Source organism: Bubalus kerabau, chromosome 6 (genome assembly GCF_029407905.1).
Source record: "Bubalus kerabau isolate K-KA32 ecotype Philippines breed swamp buffalo chromosome 6, PCC_UOA_SB_1v2, whole genome shotgun sequence".
Lineage (NCBI taxonomy): Eukaryota > Metazoa > Chordata > Mammalia > Artiodactyla > Bovidae > Bubalus > Bubalus kerabau.
The window spans coordinates 15,975,923-15,995,300 of record NC_073629.1 but is presented as its reverse complement, the minus strand read 5'-3'; the positions used below and the strand labels follow the sequence as shown (position 1 = coordinate 15,995,300).

General features: G+C 53.6%; 2 protein-coding genes across 2 annotated transcripts; one reads left to right on the top strand and one right to left on the bottom strand.

Annotated features, from left to right (window-relative positions):
• Positions 1–161: 161 nt before the first annotated feature.
• HCN3 (hyperpolarization activated cyclic nucleotide gated potassium channel 3) lies at positions 162–10,697 on the top strand. The gene is made up of 8 exons (XM_055584063.1): positions 162–640; positions 3,853–4,282; positions 5,213–5,374; positions 5,781–5,999; positions 6,370–6,516; positions 6,947–7,187; positions 8,019–8,183; positions 8,647–10,697. The coding sequence occupies exons 1-8, from the start codon at positions 357–359 to the stop codon at positions 9,348–9,350; spliced, it is 2,352 nt and encodes a 783-aa protein (XP_055440038.1). The 5' UTR covers positions 162–356; the 3' UTR covers positions 9,351–10,697.
• A 65-nt stretch (positions 10,698–10,762) lies between these two features.
• On the bottom strand, positions 10,763–18,265 carry PKLR (pyruvate kinase L/R). The gene is made up of 9 exons (XM_055586695.1): positions 18,121–18,265; positions 15,334–15,566; positions 15,105–15,236; positions 14,769–14,955; positions 14,177–14,447; positions 13,907–14,057; positions 13,193–13,605; positions 12,287–12,468; positions 10,763–11,423 (listed from the first exon to the last, which is right to left on the bottom strand). The coding sequence occupies exons 1-9, from the start codon at positions 18,263–18,265 to the stop codon at positions 11,317–11,319; spliced, it is 1,821 nt and encodes a 606-aa protein (XP_055442670.1). The 3' UTR covers positions 10,763–11,316.
• Between the last annotated feature and the right edge of the window lie 1,113 nt (positions 18,266–19,378).

Below are 19,378 nucleotides of genomic sequence, written 5' to 3'. Positions count from 1 at the left end.
TCTTATACTTGGAGGACGGCCCACATTGGCTAAGCCACGCCTACTTCAGTGTTCCTCGGGTTACGGACTACATTGGTCCCGCCTCTTTCCGAGATGGCTCTCGGTCGACCCCGCCTCCGCCCGCCCTGCCCAGCCTCCGCTCGGCTGTCGCCAGGGGGCGCAGCGCGACCCGCCCGCCGCCCTCGGAGGAGTCTGTCGCACACACCCCCTCCGCCCGGCGCTCTGGCAGTTCCCAGCCGACTACGCCTCCGCTCTGAGCCCGCCCGGCTGCTCCCGCTCCGACTCCGGGAGGGGTCGGAGGTCCCGAATGGCCGCAGCAGGGTCTAGGAGGCCAAACGTGTAAGCTGACGGGCGTCATGGAGGCGGAGCAGAGGCCAACGACTGGGGCCAACGACGGGGCGACCGCTGGGCTGGAGGCTGCGCCTCCTGCTGCCCCGGCGTCTACAACCACAGCCTCGGGTCCGGTCCCTGGGTCCAGGCCCGGGCCCGAGCCCAAGAGGAGGCAGCTCGGAACCCTGCTCCAGCCCACGGTCAACAAGTTCTCTCTTCGCGTGTTCGGCAGCCACAAAGCAGTGGAAATCGAGCAGGAGCGGGTCAAGTCAGCGGGGGCCTGGATCATCCACCCGTACAGCGACTTCCGGTACTGGGGGTCCGGCAGGGTGGGCAGGGGACACAGCTCCCACCCCCAAGGCCGCGACACAGGAGCCGGGCCCGCCCCACCCTCCACGGACACTTCATTTCCGGCCCAGGGGTCCCCTGGTGGGCCGACAGAGTCACTTCCCCCAACCTAATTCTTGGGTAAAGGATCCCCAGCCGGAGGTTCTCGGTGACTTTTCAGGCTAGGGGTGCTGGAAGAGACCTGGAAGCGGACACCAGAGACCTGGGTTTCCCATTTAAAAAACCCGACACCCCACCTGGACCAAGGGGAATATTGGAATTAGGGACTGCTGTCTCCTCCAGTTCTGCTTGCTGGGGATCTGGGAAATTTTGTCATGTTCCGAAACTCAGGGTCAGCCTAAAGGAGAAACCGAGCTGTCCCCACTGTCCCCATTTCTACCCCCAGTACCAGCCTAGTTCAGCAGGGCAGGCTACCAAAAAAAAAAAAAAAAAAAAAATAGGGATGCCAGGGGAGAAAGGGAGTGTCCAGACAGCAGCTCTGATCGCTGTCCCTGGTGCTGAAGACGGGATTCGGCGGGTTAGGGCCTGGACTCAGAGTGATTTGAGGCAGCAACAGAGGGGCAAGTCTACTGCCCATGTGACCACCGCCCAGGTGACTACCAGAGAGAAGGGATGAAGAGAGGGGGTGGGGCCATTCCATAGTCCCCATCAGGCTGTACCTCTACATCAAGGTCGCTAGGGGAGGAGAGCAACCCTGTCCTTGGAGGAAATGAAGGACAGCTTTTGGATGAGGCAAGGATATATGCAAAGCACCTATCCTGGGGAGCTAAATGAGCAGAGAGGATTAGGTGTGAATCAGGAGCCTGGAAACACCATTGGAAACCTAGATGTCATTTTAATCCACAGACATACACACTCCCTTAATATTCTTTTTTCTCTCATTGTTCCTTTCACTCCCCTCTTTTTTACTGTCTCAATATCACCCTACTAGTGCACCTTTTCTAGTCTGCTGTGCATCTCCCTCCTCCCCTCTCCGTTTCACCCTCAAATGTATCCCCATAAACCATGTATCCCCATTATTATTGTGCTTCTTCTCCATCCTCTCTTCTGTATCACCCGCCAGGCTTGTGACTGCCTGTGAGTCAGGCTGTGAAGATGCTCTATGGCAAGGCAAACCCTCTTTCCCTCTCCTCTCCCAGCTTACAGTACAGGATTTCTCCAGTTGGCCAGGAAAGAGAAGAAGAGGAGATCCAGGGCTTGCTGTTGATTGAAATCACACAGGGCTTCCTGGAGGCCTGGACTTGGGGACCACCAAGCTTCATTCAGGGGCTGAAAGGATTGATTTTTTTTTCAGGCAGAGTCAGAAGGGGCTGGGTCCTCAGTTGATGCTGCAACTAGGTGTGTCCTGAAATTGAAACCCCCATATCTAATTGAGACCTTCAGACTGTCCAATGATCTTCTTTGAATGACCTCTTCTTTTCACAGCTTCCACACAGCAGTATGGCTCTCCCCTGACCATGCCCTTGCCTGGGTGCAACCAAAGTCTCAGTGGGCATGGGGAGGTTAGGGGAGGAAAGGAGTGCAGAGCTTCAGGCTTTGCTGTCTCAGGATCTGCTGTGGAGCTTCTCTGTCTGTGCAGCCCTGCCGAAGTGCTCTGAAGAGGGGAAGGGTATATCTGAAAATCTAGTTCAAACAGGAGGCAGGACAAACCATCCCCATCTGGGAAACAGATTCCAGCAGAAAAACAGGAACCATGAGTCCAACTGTGTTGGAAAGGAGGGTTGGGGTTGGGAAAGCTAGGGAAGGTTTTCAGTCCTAAACTAGGAATGGGAAGAGAGCTGGAAATGGGTAAAGCAGCAGTCTCTTCAGAAATCTTGGGATTAAGGGTGGGTGAGTCATAACACCAACTAGTCTTGTACAACACTGTCACACCCATCCACATCCATATCAGTGCATATTTTTTAATAGCCCTGTGAGATCAGCAAAGGATATTTATCTTTTTTTAACTTAAAAAATATTTAATAATAGTGACATAGATTATATACATATAATGAGGACATTACATATATATATTATATAAAAATATATATGTGCATATTATGGGTATATTTAGTAGGCATATATATTAATATATACAGTAGAGATATAGTAAATAGATAAGGCTGCTACTGCTAAGTCACTTCAGTCGTGTCCGACTCTGTGCGACCCCATAGACGGAAGCCCACCAGGCTCTACCGTCCCTGGGATTCTCCAGGCAAGAACACTGGAGTGGGTCGCCATTTCCTTCTCCAATGCGTGAAAGTGAAAAGTAAAAGGGAAGTCGCTCAGTCGTGTCCGACTCAGCAACCCCATGGACTGCAGCCTACCAGACTCCACTGTCCATGGGATTTTCCAGGCAAGAGTACTAGAGTGGGGTGCCATTGCCTTCTCCAAAATAGATAAGGCAGATATATATATATATATATATATAAATAGTATAGTATATACCAGGATGTATATGTGTGTGTGTGTGTATACACACACACATATATTTGAAGGAGTAACTGTAAAACAAGCTCATATGTAACAACTGTCTAGGTCGAGAGAGACTACACTGGGGATACCCCGGAAGGCTCCGTGCTGCTCTCACATTCCTTTTCCACACCCACTATTCTAACTTTTGTGGTACTTATTTCCTAACTGTTCTTTACAGTTTTACTACTTCTCTGTGAATCCCTAAATAATGAAGTTGAGTTTGATCAATTCTTGAACTTTGTGTGTGTGGAGTCCTACAGTGTGTATCCTTTGGTTTCTTGACATTAAATCTGTGAGATTCATTCCTACTGTGGAATGTAGGCTGCAGTTGGGTGACTTCACAGTCGTGTGATATTCCAGGGCATCAGTGTATTTATCTACTGTGTTTATCTTATTTATCTACATTTTTCTACTGATGGATATTTGGATTATTTCCAGATTTAATGCTGTTATACCTATATATATCTCCTGGAATCTTTCCCTTGAATGTGTATATACCTAGGAATAGAATTGCCAAGTTGCAGGGAATGCAAATGTTTGACTTGACAAGATAATTCCAAACTATTTTTCCAAATGGTGGTCCCAGTTTACACTCCCATTAGCTGTAAATGGTCATCCCGTTGTTCTGTATCCTTGTCCACTTTTGGCTGAGACTATCTGCCCTTAGTTTAGTGGCTGACTCTCACTGTGGTCTTCCTTCCCATCCCACCCCTACCTTAGCTTTTACTGGGACCTGATCATGCTCCTGCTGATGGTGGGGAACCTCATTGTGCTACCCGTGGGCATCACCTTCTTCAAGGAAGAGAACTCTCCACCTTGGATTGTCTTCAACGTCCTCTCTGACACTTTCTTCCTGATGGATCTGGTGCTCAACTTCCGCACAGGCATCGTGGTAGAGGAGGGTGCTGAGATCCTGCTGGCACCCCGGGCCATCCGCACACGCTACCTGCGCACCTGGTTCCTGGTTGACCTCATCTCCTCTATTCCTGTGGATTACATCTTTCTGGTGGTGGAGCTGGAGCCACGACTGGATGCTGAGGTCTACAAAACAGCGCGGGCCCTGCGCATCGTGCGTTTCACCAAGATCCTCAGCCTGCTGCGGCTGCTCCGCCTCTCCCGCCTCATCCGCTACATACACCAGTGGGAGGAGGTGGGGTGGGGAGGTGGGCGGGGGGGCTTGCAGACTCCTCCAGACAGCGATATGAGTGGGGCTCCCAGCAACTTTTTGGGGTGGGGCAGATGAGTGGGGCTTCTGAGGGAGGGGTGTCTCCAGTGTTGGTGGGGGAGAAACAGGGACAGAATGAGTGTTCAGGGGATTGGATTCACAGGATGCAAGGATGGTGGTGCAGGAGAATGGAGCATAGTTGCTGGACAAACACTGAAGGGTTAGTTAGACTCCAGGAGGAAGGTATAGAAGAGGAGCTACTAATTGTAGAGTGTGGGGAAGGCTGGAGTTTCAGCTTCAGGAAAACAGCAGAGTTTAGTGGTTCAGAGTGTGAACTCTGCAGTTTCATTGCTTGTGGTCAGATCCCAATTTTGCTATTTACTATATGAGGCCTGGTTTACTTGTTTATAAAGTGAAAATGTTAAATATATTTACATATGATAAGGTTATAAGGGCTAAAGGAGTTAATACCTGTAAAGCACCTAGCGCAGTGCCTGGCACAGTAAGTTCTCAGTAGATTACCTATTATTATTATTATTATTATTGGAAGGGAAGAGAGCTTCTGGCACTAATCCTTATACACGCCCTGGGGCTGTTACACTGTGAAGTGCCCTCTCTCCCCTTTCCCAGGCTATGCTTGGGCAGCTTGTGCAGCAGGCCTTTTTGAGTTTCTGCTGTGGCACTTGCTGTGATTTGAGGCACATGATTTGCATCAGTTTTCCTATCTATGAGATGAGAGTAGTAATACAACCTCCTTTGTATTAGCTATATATGCTGTTTTATAGCCACAGTCTTAACATTCACGGAGGCTAGGGCCAGAGAGAAATTTGAAGAGAGAATCTGCAAGGCCAGGTATGGAAAAGTCCTGGCAGGGAGAGGTTCCTGTCCACAACAGCCCCTCCTCGGACTCCTCAGATCTTTCACATGACCTATGACCTGGCCAGTGCTGTGGTTCGCATCTTCAACCTCATCGGAATGATGCTGCTGTTGTGTCACTGGGATGGCTGTCTGCAGTTCCTGGTCCCCATGCTGCAAGACTTCCCTCCTGACTGCTGGGTCTCCATCAGCCACATGGTGGTGAGAACTCCCCACCGCTCAGCCTTTTCTGGGCCTTCCAAGGGCTCTTCTCCCTGAGCAGGAGGGGTAAACACAGGGGCCAAGTGGGAGATGCTGGAGAGATGACCATGAGAGGACAGAAGTGAGGAGGTAGGGAGGTGAGAGGAAAGAGGCCCAGAAGAAGTACTTGTATTGGAGGGGGGAGCATATGGGGAAGGAAACCTAGGGAGAAACTGCAGCTCCCATGCTATAAAAGAGGCCCCTTCTGCCTCAGGGCCCCCCAGAACCAAACCTAAGTGCCTCCCTTGGCAGGCAAGTTGAAGTAGAAGGCGGCAGACAGAAGGACTGAAAGAGAAAGTGGGAAGCGGGAGGAGAATGAGGTTCTGAGGGGTCTGTGCCCAGCTCTGCAATACACTCTGCCCCCCAGAACCACTCATGGGGCCGCCAGTATTCCCACGCCCTGTTCAAGGCCATGAGCCACATGCTCTGCATTGGCTATGGGCAGCAGGCACCTGTAGGCATGCCCGACGTCTGGCTCACCATGCTCAGCATGATCGTGGGTGCCACGTGCTACGCCATGTTCATCGGTCATGCCACCGCCCTCATCCAGTCCCTGGACTCCTCCCGGCGTCAGTACCAGGAGAAGGTCAGCAGGGGCAGGAAAAGGAAGGGGAGGGGTGCTGGCGGCTGGGGAGCTCCACGTGGAGCCCATTCTGATGCATCCCTGTTGGCTCTCTGTGTCCTGCCTTGCCCGGTATCCATTTGTCCCGTGTGTACCTTTTCTTTGTACCAATGCACCTGTCCTTGGACTCCTCCACGTCTGGGTTTTCCTGTGACTGTGCCGTGTCCTCCCTGTATCCACCCTTACTCATATATCCTTTTGTCTCCATGTTTCTACCCTCTGGCTGTGGCCCACGGCTGTGACCTTCCTCCACAACCCTCCCCCTGCCACATTGTTCTGGCTCCACTTCTGTCTCTGTGTTTTCTTGCCTGCTGGCCATCGGCTGGCTCTCCAGTACAAGCAGGTGGAGCAGTACATGTCCTTCCACAAGTTGCCGGCTGATACACGGCAGCGCATCCACGAGTACTATGAGCACCGCTACCAGGGCAAGATGTTCGATGAGGAAAGCATCCTAGGCGAGCTGAGCGAACCACTTCGGGAGGTGGGACTGGGCGGGGCCCTGGAGGGAGGCTCTTCAACGACCTGGGCTTCAGGGACGACCTCTAGGGTGGGGACTATTAGTCAGCTGGGGCCCCTACAGCAAGTGGGGCCTGCAGAGGGCCCCATGGGAGTTCAGGCCTTTGGAGCACTTTTAGGAGTTAAGGTCTTCCTTGATGATCTTTCAGGGGTGAAGTATACATGAGGAGGGGCTGCAGGAATCTCTGTTGGGGTGGGGTGGGGTGTGGTCCTGCAAGGGCTCATGGGAAAGCTCTGAGGGCAGGAGCTTAGAGATGGTCCCAGGCCGACTGAAGCATCCGCATCCTTTGGCAGATCATGACCCCAGGGGTGGGGCTTCTGGAGACAGATGAGCTCGATGGGGGCACCTCGGGGCAGGGGGCACAGCCTGCCTGACAGGCCCCTCCCCTGCCCAGGAGATCATTAACTTCACCTGCCGGGGCCTGGTGGCCCACATGCCGCTGTTTGCCCATGCTGACCCCAGCTTCGTCACAGCCGTGCTCACCAAGCTACGCTTTGAGGTCTTCCAGCCGGGGGACCTCGTGGTGCGTGAGGGCTCCGTGGGCAGGAAGATGTACTTCATCCAGCATGGGCTGCTCAGTGTGCTGGCACGTGGCGCCCGGGACACCCGCCTCACTGACGGATCCTACTTTGGGGGTCAGCAGGCCTCAGGGTGGGTGGGTGGGGGGTCTGGAGCAGAGAAAGGAGGGCGGCTGCTCCCCTGGGTCTGGGTCTTCACCTGGCTGTGCTCCAGGACCACAGAGTTCCAGCCCCTCCCCAGGCCTATTCAATTAGAATCTCTGGGTCTGGGGTTTAGAGTTCTGTAATTCTAAAGGCTTCTTAAGAGATTCTAGTGCATGGTCAGGTTGAAAATCCCTGAGCCAGTGAGACCCAGGGATCCCACAAGATGAGGGAAAGATAGGAATAAAGCAGTGCTATCCCAGGGGCTGGAGCTTTGTGGCTCCCTGGGGGAATGACTTGGTGGGAGAATCAGGGACCCAGCCTGTGGTAGTTCTACAGTTCTCCTGGCTGCTGCCTAAAAGGGTCTGAGACTCATAATCTCTCAGTCCCCAAATCACCCACCACCTTCCAGCATCCCCACTGTGTTGCCCTTTGCCCTTTGGCACTGCTTTTCTCCTTCTGGGTTGCCTTGGTGTTCTTTCAAAGGGGGAGGGAAGAGAGGGCATTGCCCTAGGCCTACCCCTTGGGCTAAAGCCATGGAGGTGGGGTGGGAATTAAAGTGAAGTGGAATAACTAGGAGTGCAGCAAGACCTGCCTGTTTATCAGCTTTAATTTGGACAGAGGCAGGACAGTAATTATGCGGGAGAGTGGGGGTGCTTGGAGCACTCAGGGCCTCTGGATGGGTGGGGAGTCATAAATTGCTCCCATCTGGGGAGGAGCCTGAGGAATCTGGGTCAGCTGCTGCAGGCCCAGTGAGAGGGAGTTCTGCAGACAGTGATTCTGAAGGCCTCCTCCCAACTTTGTCAGAGATCTGCCTGCTGACTCGGGGCCGACGCACAGCCAGCGTGCGTGCGGACACCTACTGCCGCCTGTACTCACTCAGTGTGGACCATTTCAACGCCGTGCTCGAGGAGTTCCCTATGATGCGCCGGGCCTTTGAGACAGTGGCCATGGATCGGCTGCGCCGTATCGGTGAGGTCCAGGTTGCGCCCTCACCCTTGTCCATGGCAAGGAGTCCCCAGGATCCCAGGGCCCAGGCTCCAGTGCCTTGGCACACCCCAGGGGACCTGAGTCCCAGCAGATGCCCCCCAGTAGGGCTCTCAACACACCGGCTTACTGTCCCTATAACTCAGCATCTCTGAACCCTGGAGATATCGCCCCAAGTCCCCATGCATTGAACCCTCCTTCCTTGAGTAGCAGTCCCTGATCCTCACCATCTCTGATACATACTCTCATCCCCTAACCCTCTGCCTTCAACCCTCATCTCCCAATCTCCATCTCCCAACTCCATCTCCACACACTTGATCCCCATCCCCTACCTTCACCCCGCCCGTGTGCCTGGACTCCATCTTGTTACCCTCATTCTTTTGATATCCAACCTTCATCTTGAATTCCTATCCTATTCTTAACTCCTTCTCCCCGGGATAATTTCTAGGCAAGAAGAATTCCATACTGCAGCGGAAGCGCTCTGAGCCAAGTCCGGGCAGCAGCGGGGGCGTCATGGAGCAGCACTTGGTTCAACACGACAGGGATATGGCCCGGGGTGTTCAGGGCCTGGCGCCCAGCACAGGTGCTCGGCTCAGTGGAAAGCCGGTGCTGTGGGAGCCACTGGTGCACGCACCCCTGCAAGCAGCCGCCGTGACCTCCAGTGTGGCCATTGCCTTGACGCACCAGCGGGGCCCTCTTCCCCTCTCGCCCGACTCTCCAGTCACCCTCCTTGCTCGCTCTGCTCGAAGATCAGCAGGAGCAGGCTCCCCAGCGTCCCCCCTGGTGCCTGTCCGAGCTGGCCCTCTAGCCCGGGGGCCTTGGGCATCCACTTCCCGCCTGCCAGCCCCGCCCGCCCGAACCCTCCATGCCAGCCTATCCCGGGCTGGGCGCTCACAGGTGTCACTGCTGGGGCCTCCCCCAGGAGGGGGTGGACGGCGACTAGGACCTCGGGGCCGCCCGCTCTCAGCCTCCCAACCTTCTCTGCCTCAGAGGGCAGCAGGTGATGGCTCTCCTGGGCGTAAGGGCTCAGGAAGTGAACGCCTGCCCCCTTCAGGGCTCCTGACCAAGCCTCCAGGGACAGCCCAGCCCCCCAGGCTGCCAGTGCCTGAGCCAGCTACTCCCCGGGGCCCCCAGCTGTCTGCCAACATGTGAAACCTTTAGGTAAGCCCTTGGGTGCAGTAGCATATGCCTGAGGGCAGACACCTCCTGGGGACACCAAGGGGACCTGAAACACTGCCCTATGGGACTATCTCCCCTTAGTACCAAGAAGATGGTCTCTGTCCTCAGCTCAGGCACCCTGTAGCCTGACACCCATCCTAATCCATGCACCCATTCATCAAAGGTTCTTAGCGCCTACCATGTTCAAGGCACTGCGCCAGGCGCTGTAGGTCTCCACTGCCAAGTAGAAGCGACTCCGAGTCCTCTAATGAGGGTTTTCCCCTAGCCATGGTCCTGCCAGGTGCAGGCCCAAGCCCATGAGCCCATCTTACTAAGCACAAGTACTTGCCATCACCATCACTGCCAAGTAACTAGATGTCTCTGTTTTCCTGTCCATGACCTTTCAGGTTCTGCCTGGCATGGTTAATCTTCCTGTCCAGCTAGCATAGCTGGGCACTGCCAACTACCCGTGCCCTCATTGATGTCAACAAATGTCTCAGGCCCCTGGTGTGGGCACCCAGCTTTACTGCCATGCGTGGACCCTCCCTGTCTATATCCCGAGTGGGAACACACTTCCTACCGAGTTCCTTGTGCTTTCTGTCTCTGTGGTAGAACTACCTTTTTGTAAACTAGGAGGCTTCTCCTTCCTGTGCCCTTGTCCGGGTGATGGCCCCCTTGAAGCTATGGGATTGCTGACACCCCCTTATTTAGTGTGCCAGTCTAGATCCCCCCAGGTAGGGGGCAAGTGGCTGAATCCCTAGATGGAATTTTTTTTCTTTCCTCCCTCCCTTATTTATTCATTTAATAATTTATTCATTCATTTGCTAATTTTATTTATTATCAACTCACTTTATTTACCCATTCCTTTATCCATCCCTGCCCTCCCCTCCTACTAGGGAAACAGGAATGGACAGGGCCCTCCATTCCAGCTCTTGTGGTCCTTGTGCAACTCCCATCAGCAGCAATATTTGAACACTCTCCCTATCTAGGTAGGACCAGGAAGGGCCATCTGAGATGGGGAGAAGGACTGTTCTTATTTTTAGTTCTTTTTCTTTCCTGTTGAGTTTGCTGTTGGTGCAGGAGCAAGGGGAGGGCCCGAGGTATCCAAGCCTAGGGAAGGGCAGGCTAGCCAGTACCTCTGCCTTCTCAGGGACAAGAGAATCCTGTAGCCCACCCCTCTGTCCCCACATCTACTCTCCAGCATCAAAGAATGTGGGGCCAGGACCCTAACGCTCCTTTTCTCCTAGGCGGGGAGTTCTGGGGTTCTGCGTGTATGGGAGAAGTTTTATATGGCTTCCAAACATCTGGGTTTAAAAAGAAAATAGAGACACTTGTTTTGGCTCCTGGTTTGTGTGTGGGAACAAAGTGGGCATTTCAGGACGCAGGAGGAGGCCAGAACACTTGACCCAGTAAAGCATGAGATGGGTGTGAGAGCAAATGGGGAGTGGCCTGCAAGCCTCGAACTGGTGAGACACTAACGAGGTGTGCCCGCCTGGCTCCGGTGCTCCCCGGCTTCCATCTCCCCTAGCTTCCAGTCACAATGAAGAAAGAGGTGACACTCTCCTTGGGAGATGATTTTTAAGATGAGATTTTTGTGGAGACTGTGGCCATGATTACCCTGCTCCCCTCCCCTCCACCCTCAGCTATAGGAAACCTGAGGGAATAGAATTAATAGTTGAGCTGGGATTAAAGGCTCAGAGCATCTTAGGGACCAGTTGAGAGCATTAGATGCAGGGAATGTACCATTGGTGCTGTTGGATGGCCAGTGCTTAATTGGATGCAGACTATTCAGGCCTGCATGAAATAGAGAAAGGGAGGGAGTGCCCTGGAAGGCAACTGGATGGCAGATGTGGCCTGGGGTAGGGAGGATTGGGAGTAGAAAAGACTTAGATGTGGGGCTGCAGGAGGGAGTGGAGAGGGGCGGGTCCAGGGCTGGTTTGGTCAGAGAAGGAGGGGCACCTCAGGTTACGCTCAGCACCCGCATGATGTTTGTATGGCCGGAGCCTGGTTGCCAGCCTGTTACCACAATCACCAGGTCCCCAGAATGGAGGAAGCCACAGAGCTTTCCTGGAGGGGAGGAAGGAAAGAAGATGATAATCAGCCACTGAGGGACCCAGGCCAGCCCTGTAAAGAGAACCAGCCACCACCCTTCACCGCCTTCCTCAAGGGCATCATAAGGAAGGAGGGGCCGGAGGCAAACTGTACAGTGTGCCCCACAGGGGGCACTGCAGGGAGCGTGACCACTGTAGGAGGTGCGAGCTGCAGCTGTGCCCATGGGGTGCCATGGAGCAGGTTGCTGAGTAGCAAGTCTATCCACCTGCATGGCTGTGCAGACGGAAAGAGGGGGAGTATGAGCATGCGCTGTGCTCAGTAGCTCATTCTTGTCAACCTCTTTGAGACCCCCTAGGGACTGTAGCCTGCCAGGCCCCTCTGTCCATGGGGATTCTCCAGGCAAGAATACTAGAGTGGGTTGCCATTTCCTCCTCTAGGGGATTTTCCCAACCCAGACATCAAACCCAGGTCTCCTGCATTGCAGGCAGATTCTTTACCAGCTGAGCTACCAGGGAAGCCCAGGTTATGAGCATAACAACTGTCAATTCGATTTCAGTTGCAGCTGCAGGGCCCTGGGTCCCTCTTTCTCCTCTCATCTCTTGCTCCTTGTGTCATGCCCAGCTCCAGCCATCTGGTGGAGGCAGCAGCTGTGCCAACCACTTAGGGATGGCCCTGGTCCCTGCCCTCGCTCCCTCTGCCCTCTCTCAGCATGTTCCCCCCACGCTTGGAGACTCAAGTATCTCAGTCTTAGTGAATCTCACAGAGAAAACCTGGGACCAGAGGAGAGAGGCAAGACCCCTTGGGTGAGTGTAGGAAGTGGGGTTGGAGGACTCAGGATACAAATCCAGGGGAGGGTGGGAGGGAGCTAGGGGTCTCACCATTGTCGATACCAAATTGGACCCGACGGTCCACATCGTCGGCCCAGATGTCCTCTGGAGGTTCACGGTAGAGCACAGGGAAGACTCCTCGGCACAGGTGGGCCTGGCGGGCAGCCTGAGCAGAGCGGGTGACGGCAATGATTGTTGCCCGAGGTCGGTACCGGGACAGAAGCTGGGCTGAGCTGAAGGAGGCAGACAGGGTCAGCCCAGAATATTGGAAGAGTGTTGGGTTCGGGTTCCAGGTGCCACCAGTAAGCTGTGTGACCCTAGGTAAGTCATCATCATTTTTCTGGGCCTTAGTTTTCTCACCCATAAAGTGGGTGTAAGAATACCTGCCTTTCTGACCACATGGGGAAACTGTGAGATGACTAAAAAAAATCTATCAAATGAGATAATAAGGAGAAACCTCTTTGAAAAACAGAAAACCCTTCTGGGAATGCATCTTTATATAGTATTTCACTTAAAAAATGTTTCTTGTTAATCCTCATAATCCCATGAGCAAGTGCAGGAGGATTATAGAACCTGGGTGACCTACCCAAGATGTCATAGCTAAGTTTCAGAGCAAAGATTCGAATTCAGACCTTCTGGAGCCTTCTGTAATACCCCAGCATTGCAAGGCTTTGTGGGCTAAATGCAGAGGACCTGTTTCTGAGCCCTGGGAGCCCAGATGGCCTGGAAGTCAGTACACCCAGTGATGCCACCTTGCCCTCCCAACCCCTTGGGGAGATAGGCACAATTCCTGGTGTGCTCCAAGATCTGTCTCTCTAGGCTTCCAGCTCCCATAGCTGCCTCTCTTCTTACCCCAGAAAGATCTCTGATGATGAGACAAAAGTCATGCTTGGGGCCCATCCCAGCCTGCCCCGGACCCAACGCTCCGTCCTGGTGTGTTCCCAGTGTTCTCCTCACCGGCCAGTTGTGGTCAGCACAATGATGGCGCCAGCACAGCACTTGAAGGCAGCCTCCACAGCACCAATAGCGGTGACCTCCGTGGGGTCCCGGCTCAGTGGCGCTGCCCGGCGTAGCTCCTCGAAGAACTGCCGGTGGTACACAGCAGCCTCTGCCTCCCGGGCAATCTGTGGGCACCAGGAGGTCAGGCTGGGCAAGGGTACTGGGATCTGAAGGGGGGTGGTTTTCCAGCACATTTGCCTTGCATTCTGAGCTCCTACCGCATGTTGCATCTTGACAGCCTCCACAGGAAAGTTGCCTTTGGCAGTCTCCCCTGACAGCATGATGCAGTCTGCCCCATCCAGAACAGCATTGGCCACGTCACTCGTCTCTGCCCGAGTTGGCCGGGGCTTAGTGATCATGCTCTCCAGCATCTGGGGGATATCTTGAGGTCAGAACTGTAGGAGGCATATCTGACTGGGGACCCTGCCCCGACTATGTCTCTGACATCCACACTCTGAAGGCCCTGAAAACCAGAGTCACACTCACAAACTGTGTGATCCTGGCTGCTCTGTTTCCTCATCTGAAAACGGGGGTCACAGTAAGTCTTCATAGCTTTGTTGTTTGAGGGTCAAACATTGGACAGCAAAACGTGTTAGAGACCTAAGGTGTGCGTATTCACCCTCAGTGTCCCCAGACTCATAGAGGGCCGTGCCCCCAGGGCGCATGGCAGACCTGTGTAGCACAGACAACGGGCTTTCCCGCCAAGTTGCAACGGCCGATCATCATCTTCTGAGCCAGGAAAACCTTCTCAGCCGGGATCTCAATGCCCAGGTCACCCCGTGCCACCATAATGCCGTCGCTCACCTCCAGGATTTCATCGAACCTGGGCGGTTGGGGAAGTCAGGGCTGGGAAAGACCCAAGAGAAGCCAGAGAAGCAGGCAGGGAAAGAGGAGGGAGATGGGGATACGTAGGGCCTGATGGGAACAAAGACCAAGTCTCACTTCTTTACGCCCTCGTGGTTCTCGATTTTGCTAACGATCTTGATGCCCTGTCCTTCCGGCCCCAGAGCATCCCGGACGGCAGCCACGTCGCTGGCTTTCCGCACGAAAGAGACAAAGACGATGTCCACGCCATGCTCCACCCCGAAGCGCAGGTCCTGGACATCTTGCTCGGACAGCCCGGGCAGGTCCACCTGGGTGCCTGGCAAGTTCACGCCCTTCCGACTGCCCAGGACACCGCCGTTCTCCACTTCGGTCTCTAGCCCTTCTGGACCTGCGGGTATGGAAAGAATCCGCCTAGGTTAGGGGTGAGGGCGGGGGCATAGTCACAGCAGTGGGAACACCGGGCTTGGACCCGCAAGAAAACGGAATGATGTCTTATTTGTTTCTTCATGCTCAGCCTGGGCTCTGCACAGAATGGCACATGGACGTCTGTGGAAGAAACTTCTAACCCGCCAATCCAGCCGCAGCCCAGGGTAGCCCAGAAGTCTGGATGCCAGGGACTCGGGAAGGCGTGGTGGGAGGGAAGGGCGAAGGCGGGACCGAAAGGAAGAGGGCCCACTGCGCAGGACCAGGGCGGGAGGCCCGTCCGCACCGATTTTCTTGACCACTAGGGAGATGAGCCCGTCGTCAATGTAGATGCGGCCCCCCACCGGCATGACTCGGACGATATTGGGGTAGTCCACCCACACGGTGTTCGCGTCCCCGCGCGTCTGGAACTCTGGGTCCACGGTCACCAGCACCTGGGAGCCCTTCACTATCTCCACTTCTGACGCCGGGTCCTAGGGGCGGGGCCAGAGGATCACTGAGATCGGCCTGCGGAGGTCAGAGCCGGCCCCTCCCAATGCTCCGCCCTACGGATAACTTCCTTCACGCCGCACCACCCCCTTTGCCGTCCCCAGAACAGGGCGGGTCGCGGGTCCTCTCTCACCCCTTGCAGGATCCCAGTGCGTATCTCTGGTCCCTTGGTGTCCAGGGCGATGGCCACGGGTCGGTAGCTGAGCGGAGAATTTGCAAAGCTCTCCACCGCCTCCCGGATGTTAGCGATGGACTTAGCGTGGTACTGGGGACCAGAACAAATCGAGGATTTCAGGGGAAGCTGGCCGGGACCTTGGGGCATCCTCTAGCCCCACCCGTCTCCCCGTGGCCCCGCCCTGAACCTCGTGGGAGCCGTGGGAGAAGTTGAGTCTCGCGATGTTCATCCCGGCCTTGATCATCTCCTTGAGACGTTCCACGGAGCGAGATGCCGGCCCTGGAACCAGAGACCCGCCCGATTCAGACAACTTTCTCACCAAACCTGAGTGACAACCGAACCCATCATCACCCTCGGGGCCGCCCCAGGCCGCAGAAGTCCTGTCACCCGACCTTTGTCCCCTGACCCCACCCCGGCACACAGATCAGAGACTACGTTCCCCTCTCCAGCTAAGACCTGCCTCCTTGCACTGTAAGGCCCTAGAATGGTGGGCTCAGCCAGGCCTGAGGCGACAGTGTTGCCTTGCCTTGATGTTCCGTGCTGCAGTGTGGGGGAACCCCAGTGAATGAGAAGGGGATGGGTGCCAAGCTTTAGAGCCTCCTTCCTGTTGGACTGAGGAGAGTTGAGTTCCATTCCTTCCCTGCTAGTAGGACAGCTGAGTAACTGAGACCCAGCTGACCAGCCTCTCCAGTCCCTCCCTAAGCCAGTTCTTCCACTTGTGTACTGGGTTTCCTTCTCACCCAATCAAAAACAGATTCAGCAGTTCCCCCAGTTCTCTATGTCATTGATGTTTTCCTTTTCTGTTAGATCATTCCCATCAGCATGTAAGCCTGGTGTTATTTCATGCAACAACAACAAATTCTAATTTCACTTCCCCTTCTAGCTACACAGCCCTATTCCTTTGCTCACCGGTGCAGCAAAATTCATGACAAGAGTTATCTCTGTATCCCCTCCCCCCTATTCTCCTTGTACCCACTCTCCATTACATCTGCTCTTGTCAAGGTCACCAACAACCTCTGTGTTGTTGCTAAATCCAGTGGTTAGTCCTCATCTTAGCTGGTCTGCCAACAGTATTTGACACACATCCTTGACATACATTCTGGGCTTGGCCTCCAGGACACCACCCCTGGTTGGCTTCTACCTCACTGGCTGCTCCCTTTCAGCCTTAGCTCCCATCAGATGACCATTCCTCTTCTCTCATTTTCCTTTCACCCCCTTGGTAGTCTCAACTAGTCTCATGGCTTTACATACCATCAGTATGTCAACAACTTCCAAATTTACATCTCCAGTTTAGACCCCTCTCCCAAAACCAGAGTTGTGTATCTGACTGCCTACTCTATACCACCCTTGCATGTCTAATATGTGCAATCAAACTCAACAAGCCCCAAACTGAACTGATGTCTCCTCCAAACATTTCCACCACAGTCTCTCCTGCTCAGTTGATAATGGATTCTTCTAGCGCCTCACACCAAAAAACTGGGACTAGTCCTTGACTCCTTTTTCACCCCCACCCCCACCCGATATCCAATCCATCATATCCTGTTGGCACTACCTTCAAAATACATTCAGAATATTGTCCCTTCTCAGCAGCTCCACTTCCACCACCTGGTCTAAACCAGAAATACTGCAGGAGCAGCTTGGGGCTCACCCCCACCCCCAACCCCAATCTACTTTCAGTATAGCAGCCAGGGCAGTTCTCTTAAGACCTGAGTAACAGCATGTAACTCCTGCTCAAAACTCTGCAGTGGTTTCAGTTTCACACTACACTTGGAGTGAAACGCAACTCAAATTCTAAAGATGGCCTATTGAACCCTCCACGATCTTCCCCTTCCTCCAACCTCTTCATTTTTGCTGCTCTTCCCCTTGATGGTTTCCAGCCTCCTTGACTTAGGGCCTTGGCACTGACTATTGCTTTTGCCTAGAACTCTCTTCTCTCAGACATCTGTCTTTGCTCAGGTCTAATTTTCTCATCAATGGCTACCCTGACTCCCTATTAGGACTGCAACCTCCCTCCTGCCCTTGCATTTTAATGCCCCTTACCATGCGTGATTTTTCTTTTTTTCCCATAGTACTTATCAGTTTCTAATATACTAAATACTTTCCTTAGTTTTTAAATAACTTATTGCATTTATTATTGTCCCACCCAGCTAGAGTGTCAGCTCCCCAAGGGTAGGGATCTTTGTCTGTTTTTTTCTTTTTTAATATTTATTTATTTGGTTGTGCTGGGTCTTAGTTGTGGCATGTGGGTTCTAGTTTCTTGACCAGGGATTGAACCTAGGCTTCCTGCATTGGAAGCATGGAGTCTTAGCCACTGGACCACCAGGGAAGTCTCTTTTAAAAAAAAAAAAATTATTTTTACTTATTTGGCTATGCTGTGCAGGTGGGATCTACTTCCCCAGCTAGGGATAGAACCTGGGCCCTTTGCAGTGGAAGCATGGAATCCTAACCAGAGAAGTCCCTGTCTGTTTATTTCATTTCACTGACCTACTTCCAGGACCCAGAAGCTTATCTACCAAGCACTCAACAAATATTTGCTGGGCTTCTGAAGTTGTCCAGTGGTTAAGAATCTCCCTTGCAATGCAGGGGACACCGGTTTGAATCCTGATCCAGGAAGATCCCACATGTTTCAGGGTAACTAAGCCTGAGCAGCACAACTACCGAGCCTTGTTCTAGAGACTCCAAGCTGCAGGTCCGGAGCCCACTTGCCCTAGAGCCCATGCTCTACAAGAGAAGCCACCGCAATGAGGAAGCCTGCACACCACAACCAGAGAGTAGCCCCTGCCCTCAGCAATTAGAGAAAACCCTCTTGCAGCAGTGACCCCGTGCAGCCATAAATAAAAATTTTAAATATGTATTTATTTATTTATCCCTCAATCAAACAAGGAGAAGTCTCAAAGAACACAAAAGATGAGGCAGCACCTTGAGAAAAACACACGAGGCCCTGTGACGCTGCAGGGGGGGTGGGGGTGCTTACCGATGGTGGCGATGATGCTGGTACTGCGAGCGATCACAGGCTCAGAGTCGATGTCCAGCAGGCACAGATGTTCCAGGAAGGTGTCTGCCATAGCGGCTGGCAGCTGCTGCCGCTGGAAGAAGGAAATGCCCAGCTCCTGAGTCATCTGGGCTACACTAGCCCGCTGCAGTTACCCTGCAGGTCCAGCAGTACAAAGGGGCTGTGTGGGCACCTGCCGCTGGCCCCCATCCTTTCATCTCAGCGCGCTTTCTATTCCTTCCCTCAGTTCTCCAGTTTTTGTTGAGTCTTCTGAGCTGGGCATTATGCATACATTAACTTATTTAGTCACCAGGATGCTAGTAAGCAGGTACTGTTATATGCTCTGTAATTATTCCCATTTTCTAGGTAAAGAAACAGAGGCTGAGAAAGGTTAGATCAGTTGCCCAAGTTTGTATAGCTTCTAATTAACAGAGATAAGATTCCCATTTAGGTCTGACTAACTCCAGGCTCAAATTCTTGATCACCTAGCTATCTGGTCCCTCACAACCTCAGACTTCTTGCCCTTTAGCTGCTGACCTCTCAGCCTCAGCCCCCTTTGATATCTAGTTCACAGTGGCCCTTCATTTCCAGGCTGAGAATCACCCAGTTCCCTTTCCTAAGGTTCCTGTCTTCTTCCCTCCAGCCCCTGACAATTGACTGGCCTCCCACTCCCTCCTTTGAGTTTCCTCAGCCCCTTCAGTGCTCCTCCAGGTCCTGAAGTCTCTGTAGCTTGCCCTAGCCCAGCTCAGAGGAAGAGGAGCCCCAGTGCCAACCACACCTTCCATGCCACTGCACACCTGCCTGTCTCCGGGGATCTGCTCCATACTGTTAGCTGTCGGAGGCAGGAGGCCGGCTGGGTGGGGAATCAGCTCTGTATCCTGGTTAAAGTGTCACTGGAAGTCCTGTGCACCAGGGGCCAGAGTCCAGTAGTCATGGGAATGCCCCTTGGCTCCCAGGCTGCAAGCTCCCCTCTGCCTTGCCTATTGGGGTTGGGAGAAGAGGCCCAGACTGGGGTCTATAAATTAACATGGAGGAGACTCTGAACACAGATCCTCCCCAAATACCTCCTAGCCAGCAGCAAATATGGCCTATTTGTTCTCCCACCCACACTTGATTCCTACTTTCATTTCTTCCCTTCTCTTTAATGACATCTGATGCCCCTTCTTACCTCCTGGAGCCCCAGTCAGGATGGACTTCACTACATCCCGTTGGGACTTAGAAATCCATGACCAGAGCCAGC